Genomic DNA, 14,391 nt, shown 5'->3' with positions numbered 1-14,391 from the left:
AGCATTCCGCTCCAAGCTGAACGGGGGCGCTCCAAACTGAACGGGGGCGCTCCAAACTGAACGGGGGCGCTCCAAACTGAACGGGGGCGCTCCGATCTCACACAACAAGGACTTTGAAGAAATTAGAAAAAAAGAAACAAATGTGTTCTCCTGTAAATGATGCATTACAAGCTTCCAGAGAACACTGATCCATTCGCTGCACCTGAGCATCTTACACTTTAGCATTCTCACCACAGTCACATTTCTATAGCTCTGACATACTCCATGGCGCTGTACAGAGAACACTGAGCCAGTCACATGTCTCTGAACCAGAGAAGCTTACACTCTAATGTCCTCACCAAAGTCCCACACTAGTATACATTTTTATAGTGCTAACATATTCCATAGTGTCCATAGAGAACACTGAGCCGGTCACAGTTTCTGCACCAGAGGAGCTTACACTCTAATGCCCCACCACGGTTACCAGGAGGAGCTTACACTCTAATGCCCCACCACAGTTACCAGAGGGGCTTACACTCTAATGCCCCACCACAGTTACTAGAGAAGCTTACATTCTAATGCCCCACCACAGTTACCAGAGCTTACATTCTAATGCCCCACCACAGTTACCAGAGGAGCTTACATTCTAATGCCCCACCACAGTTACCAGAGGAGTTTACATTCTAATGCCCCACCACAGTTACCAGAGGAGCTTACATTCTAATGCCCCACCACAGTTACCAGAGGCGCTTACACTCTAATGCCCCACCACAGTTACCAGAGGAGCTTACACTCTAATGCCCCACCACGGTTACCAGAGGAACTTACACACCAATGCCCCACCAGAGTTACCAGAGGAGCTTACATTCTAATGCCCCACCACAGTTACTAGAGAAGCTTACATTCTAATGCCCCACCACAGTTACCAGAGGAGCTTACACTCTAATGCCCCACCACAGTTACTAGAGAAGCTTACATTCTAATGCCCCATCACAGTTACCAGAGGAGCTTACATTCTAATGCCCCACCACAGTTACCAGAGGAGCTTACACTCTAATGCCCCACCACAGTTACTAGAGAAGCTTACATTCTAATGCCCCACCACAGTTACCAGAGGAGCTTACATTCTAATGCCCCACCACAGTTACCAGAGGAGCTTATATTCTAATGCCCCACCACGGTTACCAGAGGAACTTACACACCAATGCCCCACCAGAGTTACCAGAGGAGCTTACATTCTAATGCCCCACCACAGTTACTAGAGAAGCTTACATTCTAATGCCCCACCACAGTTACCAGAGGAGCTTACACTCTAATGCCCCACCACAGTTACTAGAGAAGCTTAAATTATAATGCCCCACCACAGTTACCAGAGGAGCTTACATTCTAATGCCCCACCACAGTTACCAGAGGAGCTTACATTCTAATGCCCCACCACAGTTACCAGAGGAGCTTACATTCTAATGCCCCACCACAGTTACCAGAGGAGCTTACATTCTAATGCCCCACCACAGTTACCAGAGGAGCTTACACTCTAATGCCCCACCACAGTTACCAGAGGAGCTTACATTCTAATGCCCCACCACAGTTATCAGAGGAGCTTACACTCTAATGCCCCACCACAGTTACCAGAGGAGCTTACATTCTAATGTCCCACCACGGTTACCAGAGGAGCTTACACGCTAATGCCCTACCACAGTCACACACTATTATTTTTATGCATATTGTATTGTAAATCTCTGACATGCACTGCAGCGCTGTACAGAGAATACAGAGCCAGTCATATCCGGCTGTACCAGATGAGCTTACACTCTAATGTCCCCCCACAGTCACACACTATTATTATTATTATTATGCATACTGTACTGAATAGCTCTGACATACAGGGCCGTCTTTAACACTGGGGAACTGCCCTGGGCCCAGTCATTGTTGTGAGGCCCAAAGCATCTGTCCCTTGAGCCCCCACTGCTCACCATGGTGCTGCACAGGTGAATATTGACTCAAGGCAATGTCCTTGAGATAGGTTTTTGGATGTCATTGGTGATTGGCTTGCACCAGGTCAGGCCCCGGTTTGTCTTCTGTTACTGTATCCGATTGATTGGCTGTTTGCTTTACATGTATATTTAATAATGTTTCTCTTTTAAATATTTTTATTGAAAATTTGTATTTTACAAGCCTCAAACAGAAGCAGAAAGGGGTCCACTTACATAGCTTGCATCTAACCCACTACCAATGTTTTACTGCATTAACCACTTCAATACCGGGTTTTTTCACCCCCTTCCTGCCCAGGCCAATTTTCAGCTTTCAGACCTGTCACACTTTGAATGACAATTGCGCGGTCATGCTACACTGTACCCATATCACATTTTTATCAAATTTTTTCACACAAATGGAGCTTTCTTTTGGTGGTATTTAACCACTTGCCGAGCGCCCGCCGCCTTTATACTGCGGCAGGGCGACTCGGCTGCGTCCAGTCATGTAGTACTACATGACTGGAATGCATGGTTTCGGCGGCGCCGCCGGGGCCGCGCACCCCCCTGTGTTTAGACACAGCAGGAGGAGCGGTGGCGATTGCCACTGCTCTCCCGCGATCGTCCAGAAAACCGAGAGAATACCCGCCTGCTTATGTAAGCAAAGCAGGCGGATCTTCTCTCAGACAGGCAGGGACAGATCAGAAGTTTCAGCTAAGCTACAACCCCCGATCTCTCTGTGCCTCTCCCTCCCCATGCAGGCAGTAACAGTAAGCATATATTTAACCCCTTTGATCACCCCCAGTATTAACCCCTTCCCTGCCAGTGTCATTATTACAGTAACAGAGCATATTTTTAGCACTGATTACTGTAGTAATGTCACTGGTCCCCCCCCAAAAGTGTCAAAAATGTCAGTTATGGGTCCGAACTGTCCGCCGCAATCCCGCTTAAAATCACAGATCGCTGCCATTACTAATAAAAATAAATTAAAAGTCCAAAAATCTATCCTGTAGTTTGTAAATGCTATAACTTTTGCGCAAACCAATTAAAATACACTTTTTGGGATTTTAATTACCAAAAATATGTAGCAGAATACAAATTGGCCTAAACTGATAAAAAAAAAAAATGAAATTTTTAAATTTTTTTTTATTGGGAATGTTTTATAGCAGAAAGTAAAAAAAAATCTGGCGGTTTTTTTTTTTCAAAGTTGTCGCTATTTTTTTGTTTATAGCGCAAAATCTAAAATCCGCAGAGGTGATCAAATACCACCAAAAGAAATCTCTATTTGTGGGAAAAAAAATGACATCAATATTATTTGAGTACAGAGTCGCACGACCGCGCAATTTTCCGTTAAAGTAACGCAGTGCCAAATCGCAAAAAAATGGCCTGGTCATAAAAGGGGCGGTGGGGGCGGTAAAACCGTCCGGAGCTGAAGTGGTTAATCTGTATAGAAGAAGATCTACAATGAAATAAAGAACAAAAAAAACAAAGAATAAAAACAGAAATAAAATAAAACAAAGAAAAATCCTTTATATTAGTAACAGTAATGTTGAATAATGTTTCTTATTATTGTAAACACAAACATTGTATCATATTGGTTCTTCTGCATCCCTCATCGCACCGAGCGGTAGAGTCACCCCTTAATCCCCCTCCCCCCCCCCTTCATTTTGCAGCGTATAATCACATTAGCGCTACTGGGGGACATTACTTAATGCATTGTTCACAGCGCCCGCGCAGAAAGTTGCGGCCAGATGCAGATTAATCAACCTGCGGGCTCTTCGCTGACTTTCCAGCAGAATAAGAGAAAAGAAAATTAATTGATTCCCACTGTGCGGACGAGGCGGATTTATGAGCAGCGCTGCCAACTATAAATATACATGGCTCAGCCACGGTAAACATTCACATATATTCCGAATCAATTTTTCGTGGCTTCGCTGCTTTAGCGGGAGTTTTACTTTGCAGAGATAAATCACAATTTTCCTTCTTATGTAAAGAAACAATGTATCGCTTAAAGGGGCGCCCTAGCCCCCCCGACTCCGCCCACTGCACTGCTGTGTGAACAGAGGAGCTGACATGAACCAGCGACCTGTTTCCTTTCTTAGGAGTTTTTATTTCCAATGCGTTTTTTTTTTTTTCCCCACCGCATAGCAGATTTACTGCAGCCACACTGTGCAGAATCACGTATGTATACATGATTTTGCACTTCCGGGTTTTGGGCGCGAGTGCGTGCCTCTGGGGGCTCGCTCCGGCTGTGATTTTACACAGCGGACCCGATGTGCGCCAGGACCCACCGATTGTTTCGGTACTCTGACAGATGGCCAGTCTGCCTATATAAAGAAGGCAGATTCATGGGCGTTCGCATGGGGGGGGGGCAGGGGGGGGGTGAGGTGCCCCCCCTGGAATCTCAACTTCCCCTTTAAAGTGGTTGTTAAGCCACTTTATACTATCCTGTCTGGTCTGCTTAATAATCCTATGCCATTCTTTTTTTTTTTACATTTTAACACAGGTTTTTAAAGAAAGAAAAAAAAAATCTGATCACTTTTATTGCTGTCACAAGCAATGTAAACATCCCTTGTGACAGCAATAGGCAGTGACAGGTACTCTTTATGGAGGGATCGGAGGTCTAAAAGACCCCAAACCCCTCCACTGCACTTCAATGTATTCAAAACGCCGAAAACAGCATTTTTGAATACATTCGCTTTTTGAATATGCCGCCTTTAGCAGCTGAGTAACCCGGATGTGACGTCATGGAAGCCGCCTCCGGGTTACGTCATCGGAGAACTGATCAAAACTGCATTCGGCTTAGTGGGATGGGAGACCCGGGCAGAGCTGCGGAAGACGGAGGGAAGGGGGGGGGGACGTCGGTCGGCTCCTGAGCCGCATCGGACGTTACCGCTGGAAAGCCGACCGCTGGCTCTAAATAATGGTACCGGGTTGAGGAAGCGTCGGCTGGTTGCTCGGGTCTCCCGGTGGGACGGGAGACCTGGGCAGACCTACGGAAGACGGAGGGAGGGGGAGGGATGGGGATGTCCCCCTCCTGCTCGCCGGGGTAATGATCGAGCGCCTCCCGAGCCGCATCGGTCCTTACCGCTGGAAAGCCGACCGCTGGCTCTAAATAACGGTACCGGGATGATGCCTCTAGCTAGAGGCATCATCCCGGTACAACCACTTAAAGTCAGCTGACGTAGGTCTACGTCAGTTTGCGTTAGGTGGTTCATTTTTGGAGATCAATGTGTATAAATAACAATCAGATGTTTGATTACTCGGCAGCTGCATTCGAAAAAAAAAAAGACATTTTTCGATTCGACCGATTCAAAATTTATCGGCTCAAACGTTTGTAATCGGAAAAATAAAAAAAAAAGAAAAACCGGTAAATTTGAAGAAAATTCAAAAAATACATAGAACGAATTCCGGATACGAATTGAACAAATCAACTGAATTTAACTAAACAAAATAACTAGAACAGAACATTCAGGGCTATGTGAGATGGTTACAGCCACACATACCTACACAGGTTGAACTGGATGGACTATTGTCTTTATTCAACCTCACCTATGTAACTAGATTAATAAATCTAAACGAAAAAAATTTTTCATCATGCACATGTCTAATAGACTCGCACCGTGCCATAAAGCTCCTTCCCCGCCTTAAAATAATTCTGTTTCCTACACCGAGCAATCACCGGCTGTTATCGGAGGTCAGTGTCCTCTGCGTGAAAATGAGCGCGTTGTTGTCCCTGCTGATGGCCATTCCGTTAATATTTATGAAGCGGCGGATCCCAGGAGCCCTCCAAGACAAACTGGCATGAACGGTATGGAAGCTGTCCGCAGTAATCTGACACAGGAGGACGCGGCGGGCGCTAAGAGGATTAAAGGCGCCTCAGAAATAGAATTTGGTGGTATTTTATTCCATAGAACCGACGAGGGAATGAGGATCACTTCTGTGCTTGGTGCACATTAGAGAGCTTAAGCCCCCCCGGTGACAGTTCCAAATCGCACCAGATTGCTGGCAATCGAACTGTTCAAATAGCCCCGTGACTCATTGTTTCCCAAAAACCTGCATCGTGCACCACTCAGGCTCTCTGGAAGGGGTGCAAGTCCTAAACGTCCACTGCTGGCAGTGCTGGTTTGGGAGGGAGCTCCTTTCGGATGGCTTGAAGTGAAGAAAAGTCCTCCTATAACCGCACATCCATACCATCCCTGAGACAGGTGTATGTGTGAACCTCGGCCTGGACTCCGGCCTCGGCCTGGACGTCACCAACACGTTTCGCTCAGTTAGGACTAAGCTCCGAGGGGGCAGAGCGAAACGTGTTGGGGGCGTGGCCTGGCTGGAATCCAGGCAGAGGTTGCCACATACACCTATCTCAGGGATGGGGTGGGGAAATGGGTGTCTGTTGTTGCTGGGGGTGGTCTTATGTTGCTGGGGGTGGTCTTATGTTGCTGGAAGAACAATTGTTGCTGGGAGGGATCTACCATTGAGGGAGGGGTCTATTGTTGCTGACTGCTTAGGGGCCTATCGATGCTGGCTATTTGGGTATCTATTGTCACTGGAAGGGATCCATTATTGCGGTGGGGGGGGTCTGTTATTGCTGGGGGGGTCTAATGTTGCTGGGGGTAGTCTACTGTTGCTGGGGGGTCAATTGTAGCTGGGAGGATCTACTGTTGAGGGAGGGTCTATTGATGCTGACTACTGGGTGATCTATTGGTTTTGGAAGGGATCTATTGTTTCTGGAAGGGATCTATTGTTGAAGGAGGGGTCTACAGAGTTGGCTGCTGAAGGGTCTAATGATGCTGTTTGCTGGGTGATCTGTTGTCACTGGGAGGGATCTATTGTCACTGGGAGAGATCTAATATTGCTGGGGAGTCATTTGTTGCTGGGAAAATGTACTGTTGAGGGAGGGGCCTATTGCTGCTGGCGGGTCTAGTAATGATGGCTACTGGGGGATCTATCGTCGCTGGAAGGGATCTAGTGATGCTGGCTGCTGGAAGATCTGTTAATGCTGCTGGGGTCTATTATTTGATACTTGGTTCTGTATCCTATAAAAGAGGCAAAACTGGGAGGTGGATTGGGGGTGGAACCAAGGAACTGTGTGCTCTGATTGAACAAGGTGGAGAATGTGACCTCACCACCCCACCTCATCCAATCAGAGAACACTTTGCATTCATTGAGAAAATGCAAAGTGTTCTCTGAATGGCACCCATGCCCAGTAACCGGCCTCCTGTATTGACAGTGCAACTGGACAGCCACTTGGCACGAGACCCGGAAGCTAGTGGAGATAACGGGAGTAGGGGCATCTACTATAGGGATTTCCAGATTTCACAGGGAAACAACGGTATGGCACATATGTACTTTCATTGGTCCAAGCTTGGCTTATGTAACAATGTATAAAATATCCATACCAGGAATTCAGCTTCAGAGTGTTATGTAGAGCAGGAAAGGTTTTGCTTAGTTTTTCATAGCGAGTTAAAACCCCCTTCAGTTTATATTTATATATATTTTATGTCTATGACCAGTTTAGGAGGTTCCTCTTCACTTCCTGTCCTGGAGATGAAAGATTAAAAATCTTACCATGAGATAAATTTGACACTTATAACCACATCAGGGGGTCCCTATTTGAAGTGTTTCCCTCTCTTCCTAATCTGGGGACACCTGTAACATTTTGGAACTCCCCCATCTTTCTGTCCTGGTGACAATGGTGAATCTTCATAGCGAGGACAAAGCTCCACACTCTATCCGTGAGTAGAGTTTTTCCTCCAAAAATTTGGAACCCCCCACCCATAATTATTTGCTGTAATAATCTACCTCAATTGTTTTCAGCAGAAGAACGTCTTATTGGATCTTTATGGCTCTCCAGGACGGGGTCAGCTGGGGCTTTCAGCTAGATGAACATCCTGTTCTCCAAATATCCAGGGAGGACAATCAAACCTCTATGCCACACCAAACGTTAAACGGGTTGTTGTTCTCCTTTTAAAAAGAGAAGACAAAAAGTCCCGAGAACTACACATCATGCAAAACCCTCATGTAAAGAGTAGAAGCAGCTTCGGTCATGACTCAACCCAGGCAATGACTTACCCCCTAAGCGTTTCGTCCCACCTGGTCTGGGCAGAGTCTGGGCTAAGGCTGCTTCTACTCCTTACACAATGGATTTGTGGGACTTTTTTTTTCTTCTTTCCTGAGACGAGCCCATTCCAGAGACCACACTCCAAGCAGCTGACAGCAGATGAGGATCTACTAGAGCCTGGAGCAGCACCCTTCATTTTTTAGTACTCCTCACTTTGCTATGTCCTTCAACTGCTTTCAGTTTTGGTGACCGTTACTTTATACAGAAAAACTCCAGACAAAACCCATCCTGACCGGCAACTGCAAGACTTTCGCAGTGGAGCCATGAAGCACAATCACTGTGTAAGCCTACTAAGTAGAAAGTAGGGCATGCAAATGTAATGAGCAAATATTGAAGTAATGGGGAAATGTCATATTTCCTCTTTGGCTCACCAATATCTAATGGCACTTTTCCACTGCAAGTACCGGCTTGGCTCTACTCGGCCCTGCTTGGCCCTGTTTGGTTTTCCACTGCATGGTACCGCATGGTACGGTGTTGGAACGGTTTGCTTTTCCACTAAAGTGGTACTAAAGTAGAGTGGGTGGGATAACAATGATTCTCTGACCAATCAGTTGCTAGTAGTGACTGCATGCAAAGGATTGTGGGATATGGTACCTCTTGGAACCACAATCGAGGTGGTACTGTTTTAGAGAGCCGTACCTTTCGGTTCCATGTAGTGGAAAAGCGCCGCCGTACCGTACCGAACCATTCCTACACCATACCATGCGGTAACAGCAGTGGAAAAGCACAAAAGCGAGCCAAACCTTTCGGTTCCATGCAGTGGAAAAGCCCCATAAGAATGAACCCTAAAGCCTAGTTACCCTAGATGACTTCATCCTATAAGAATGTCATTACGAACTGACCAAATGACCAAGTCCTTTCAGGAATGTGTGCCATCTTGCTTAAAAAGGTAATACTACTTTTCCAAGAGTTATAATTGGTTGTTACTTACCCACAAGTCCTGTATAAACCACGGCCAAAATTGGAATAAACAAGTCCTGTACCAAGGCAAGCATGCACCTGGTTTGATCATCATACCAAGCCGTAAATGGGGATTCCTTGGTGGCGAAAGGCATCTACAGACAAGTTTTTATGCTACATGTTCCTATATTTTTACATTTGTTCTTTAATTAAATGCTATATACAGTTTGATTTTACCTGCAAGTGTTTGGGTGATCTCTCTTTGCACTTCTCAAAAAACTCGAAAAATGTAAACTATCGCATAACCATGATAAAACATCCGTATCTTTAAAATATTAAGGGCCCATCCACGCTACAAGGTGAAGCACTTTAATGTATAGTGAGAAACATCCAACTCTACGTGAGAGCAGGAAGGGTCTAAGCACCCATCCGACCCCCATCCTATAAATGGTCTCAGAGGGCCCTTGTGCAACTGCACAATGTGCCCCTGGTCTGCACTATCTGGGCCTTTGGCCTGAGAACCAAAGTAGCAAACCAGATTTGGCCAGACAAAAGTGGAGAACCACTGTCATTGACAATGCCAAATTACTTCTCTTTGATGCAAACATCACCTTATTACCCCCCTAGTCTTTTGTTATCTTCATCTGTTATTATTTAATTTAATGTTATATACAGTTTGATTTGACCTGCAACTGTTTGCGTGATCTCTCTTTGCACCTCTCGAAAAACTCCAAAAAAGTAAACTATCACATTACCATAATAAAACATGAAGTCATCCGTATCTTTAAAATTTTAAAGGCCCAACTACACTAAAATGTGGAGCACTTCAATGTGTAGTGAAAAACATCCAAATCTACGCGAGAGCAGGAAGGGTCTAAGCAACCATCTGACACCCATCCAGTATAAATGGTCTCAGAGGGCCCTTGTGCAGCTTCACAATGTGCCCCCGGTCTGCACTACCTGGACTATTGTCTTGAGAACCAAAATAGCAAACCAGATTTGGCCAGACAAAGGAGGAGAACCACTGTCATTGACAATGCCAAATTACTTCTCTTTGAAGCAAACATCACCGTATTACCCAACTAGTCTTTTGGGTGAAAAGACACATTTTTTGTAATGACCTCTAAAACTAACTCATTGCAAAGGATAAGGAGCATGTCCCAGCTGCTGAGAAGGGGCTCCGAGAACAGGGCCAATGCCTAGGTGCTGAGAGCTCAGGTCAACTTCGGTCTGCTCTGCTAAATGGACATTTATGCTCTGGCATTTGGATACGGTTGCCCTCATGACCTAAATGCTTGACCAGTTTATGAAGTCAGAACTTGTAATAAGCGTAGCTACCCTTGGGTGTCCAACCTGTGGTCCTCCAGTCCCATCATGCCTCTGCCTTTGGGAGTCATGCTTGCAACTGTCAGCCTTGCAATGCCTCATGGGACTCGAAAACTGCTGAGAAGGGGCTCAGAGAACAGGGCCAATGCCTAGGTGCTGAGAGCTCAGGTTAACGTCGGTCTGCTCTGCTAAATGGACATTTATGCTCTATCTGGCATTTGGATACGGTTGCCCTCATGACCTAAATGCTTGACCAGTTTATGAAGTCAGAACTCGCAATAAGCGTAGCTACCCTTGGGTGTCCAACCTGTGGTCCTCCAGTCCATTCATGTCTCTGCCTTTGGGAGTCAAGTCCCATCATGCCTCTGCTTTTGGGAGTCATGCTTGCAACTGTCAGCCTTGCAATGCCTCATGGGACTCGCCTTGAAATGCCTCATGGGACTTGACCAGGTTAGATATCAGATCTCCAATGTGTCTGTCTTGTGGAATAAACACGCTCAGCTCCCCCAATACTTTCATATCGAGATACGCAAACTAAACGTGAGCTCAGGACCTATAAAGAACACTGAAGATGTCTGACTTGTAAAAGATGACCGCTGATTGGTTGTGAGGAGTTTTAGTCCTGATTACTCCACTGGACATTCAAAAAGATATTTTTCTGATAGGGTCACCTAACCCCTCGACCTTAATAAAAATTACATCTGATATTTCCATATTAAGAGACTCTTGCTAACAGCCCTGGATATCTTTATTTTGTGAATCCAACCAACATTTGGACTTTTAGTCAAGAAGGACCTTTATCACTAAGCTGGTCTTACTTCAGGGATGATGTCATTAGTCCCTAGCCAATTGGAAGGCTGCAGTTCTATGAATATTGATTTAGCTGCCCCCCTCCTACATGGTAAGTAATTACTCTAAACCTTAAGCTATAATTTAAGGTCAATATGTCTAATGATCCATTGGGGAGTCCCCAAAGTCTTAAGTCTGGCTGAAACCTGATCAGCGAACAATAAAATTTGACAGTACTGCTTGCTATCACAACACCCCCATCATTGTCACAATGAACAAAAAAAAAAAACTAGAGATAAGATATAACAAAAAACGTTACATTAAAACTTATGCTAAGTATGGCAAAAGCCGTGAGTCCCTTTAGATTTATTAGAGAGCCCTACGGATGCGACACACATAGAACGCCAACCAGGAGGTGAGGACCTGTCTAGACTGAACAGTTAAGGAGGAAGCAGTACAACATTAGAAACTGATGGGACGGTGGGGTTTGGTACTATGAGGCACAGAAACAGTCATGTGTACAAAAACAAAAGGTAGATTTTTTTTTTTTTTACTGTACCCTTAAGATGTCCTCGCCCCAGGGTCACAAAGCCGGAGGAGATGAAATTATGTAGGTCAGGCCCTCCGCTTCGGTAGATGTCTTTTCCGTAGTGTCCTGCTGGAAGAAAGCAGACAGTCAGACACATTTTGTGAAATGGGTCACAAACCTGTGTAGGGGAAACCCCAAAACTCATGGGTTTCAGTAACATTTTGACAAGGGACGTGTCTATGTTAATGACCATCTGCATATCAAAGAATGTCACCAAAGACTCAAATGGGACTTCAAAAGAATTTAGTTAGCTAGGTGCCACCCACTTCAGAATGTATAAATTGTATTAGGTGTCCAAGCCATATAGAGCAAATGTTTTCAAACCAACAGAATGTAACGTGACTGAATTGCTCTCCAAACATGTCTGTCTACCTACATGTTTGTCTAATGAATAATTTTCAATCTGGCTTCAACAGTCAAAATGTTACTGAAACCCATGAGTTTTGGGGTTTCCCCTACACCTGGAACGCTCCATAAGTTTTGGGGAAATGGTGAAGGCAGAAAATTGGCAGCTGCCATTGGTGGGTTGTTTTAAACTGACCTATTTACTCCATAATGCTGCAGCTAATGAACAGCAGTTTCAGCGTTACAAGATTGGGTTGCTTAATTGATGTCCCACCCCCAGCTTGGAGATCAGGGTATACCTTCTGGGTTATTGCTGAAGAAGCTCAAGTCATGAGCAAGATTGCTATGATCCGATTGATATACACTATATGACCAAAGGGCTAAGATCAAGTTTAGTATTTGTTCTAAACAATGTCCATTAGGGGTGCTGTACCGCTATTCTGGCAGGAATGACTGACTGTATATTGTTCTTTCTTTTATGATGGGGGCTCTAGGCTTGTACCAGCTGGAACAGAAATCATGGTGACCACAGGATGTGGGGCATAATAGTAATTCCCCTGGGAAGACCGGAAGGACCCAAAGCCTCCTGATTTGAATAGGTCTACCTTGTCTGGCCATGGGCTGGGAAGGCAGAGAATCCGCTGTGTCGGTGCTCCCTGGGAGTTGGTTGCCCCAGGGGTGTTCTTGGTAACACTTGGGTTTGGGAATCCCACTGTGTGAACAGGCAAATGGACACATCACTGCATTTTTTATTTTTGTTACCAGGACACAGGGCCTCAGCCAGTGCACCTGCACCGTCACAATGTAATTTATTTTTCTACTCATGTTTTGTCACTTTTAGGCCCCTTTCACACTTGTGCGACCTAAAGTCATGGGATTTTGCTGTGATTTTGACTGGACTTGAAGCAATGCCTGTGTAATCTAGGGCTATGGACCTCAAAGCGCGTCAAAGTCCGGCCAAAGTAGTGCAGGGACTACTTTGAAGTCGAATAGATATGAACGATACTCATTGGAAATCATGGAATATGACTTGTCATGCGACTTTGCAGTCCCAAGTCACAGGACAAGTCGCACAAGAAAGGGGCCTTATCTGTATATCTTTTCTCACTAAAATGGAGTGCGTGGGTCCACAGGCCTACCCTGAAGTCCAAGGAGAGGATGTGGGGCCATTAGGTTCCTTCCTCCCCTGAAACGGGGGGGGGGGGATCTCTTTGGGAGAGCCTTTCACCTAGAACTTGTTGGCCGGCTTCGGCTGACCATGAGGAGAGGGGTCCATTAGGCTTTTGGCTAGGTTAATGAAATTTGAGCCTCGCCCCTGCCAAGAACCGTGAGCCCTGGGGGGTCAGGGTAAGGCTCTATTCCTTCGGGAGACACACCTTTAAGTGCATTTTTTTCATGTGTTTCACTGAAGTCTAAGGGGAGGACCTGGGGCAATTAGGTTCCTTCCTCCCCTAAACCGGGGGGTATCTCTTTGGGAGAGCCCCTCACCTAGAACTTGTTGGCCGGCTTCGGCTGACCATGAGGACAGGCGTCCGCTAGGCTTTTGGCTAGGTTGATTAAATTTGAGCCTCCCCCCCTGTCAAGAACCTTGAACCCTGGGGGGTAAGGGTAAGGTAAAAAGTGCATTTTGTTGTATGTGTTTTACATACATTTTTGTTTTTGCGCACAACCACAGACTTAAAAAAAAATGGCCAAAGTTATGTGGACCCCTTTCAAATGACTGAGTGCAGGCATTCCAGTGAAGGCCACTGTTAATACCACAGCATACAAGACATTGTGGACAACTGTGACCTTCCAACCTTGTGTGAGGAAGACCATTTTGTGTTCTACTAGGACTGTGCCCCGGTGTTCGAAACCAGCTCTATAAAAGACATAGTTTGACCTGTTTGGTGTGAAGTACCTCAAGTGGCCTGCCCAAATCCCTGACCTCAACCGTACAGAACTAAATTGGAAGGTCGATTGCAAGTAGGGTCTTCAACGTGGTATGTGGACCCCTTCCAAATGACTGAGTGCAGCATTCCAGTGAAGGGAACAGTTAATACCACAGCGTACAAAGCTATTTTCGACAGTTGTGAGCTTCCAATCTTGCGTGAGGAAGACCGTTTTGGGTTCTACTATGAAGCTCACATAGGTGTAATAGTTAGGTGTCAATAAAACATTTGTCCATATAGTGTGGCTTTTAGGGCTCTGCTCCTATGGAAAATTTCAATGATACATCAAAGTCTAGAAACTTTTAGGATTTTCTACATCTACAAGCTCCCTCACTCATGCTTCACCACTTGCATTGCAGTGAGACAAGGTTGAGGATAAAAGACCTTACACGTGTAGTACTAAAACACGTCAGCAAGGGCAGTCCATACATTTCATTCATC

General features: G+C 45.5%; 1 protein-coding gene across 6 annotated transcripts in view; it reads right to left on the bottom strand.

The window, feature by feature from the left end:
- The window catches only part of SHISA6 (shisa family member 6), a 342,371-nt gene that overhangs the window by 192,540 nt on the left and 135,440 nt on the right, over positions 1 to 14,391 (bottom strand). For all 6 annotated transcript variants that reach the window (XM_082271224.1, XM_082271225.1, XM_082271227.1 and 3 more), the window contains one exon: positions 11,645 to 11,740. In XM_082271224.1, coding sequence (XP_082127350.1) covers positions 11,645 to 11,740 — 96 coding nt within the window. The remainder of the gene's footprint in view (positions 1 to 11,644; positions 11,741 to 14,391) is intronic.

This window comes from Pelophylax lessonae, assembly GCF_965119305.1.
Source record: "Pelophylax lessonae genome assembly, chromosome: 11".
NCBI classification, from domain to species: domain Eukaryota; kingdom Metazoa; phylum Chordata; class Amphibia; order Anura; family Ranidae; genus Pelophylax; species Pelophylax lessonae.
Note: the sequence above shows the minus strand (reverse complement) of the source record. Positions and strands in the feature narration are given on the sequence as shown.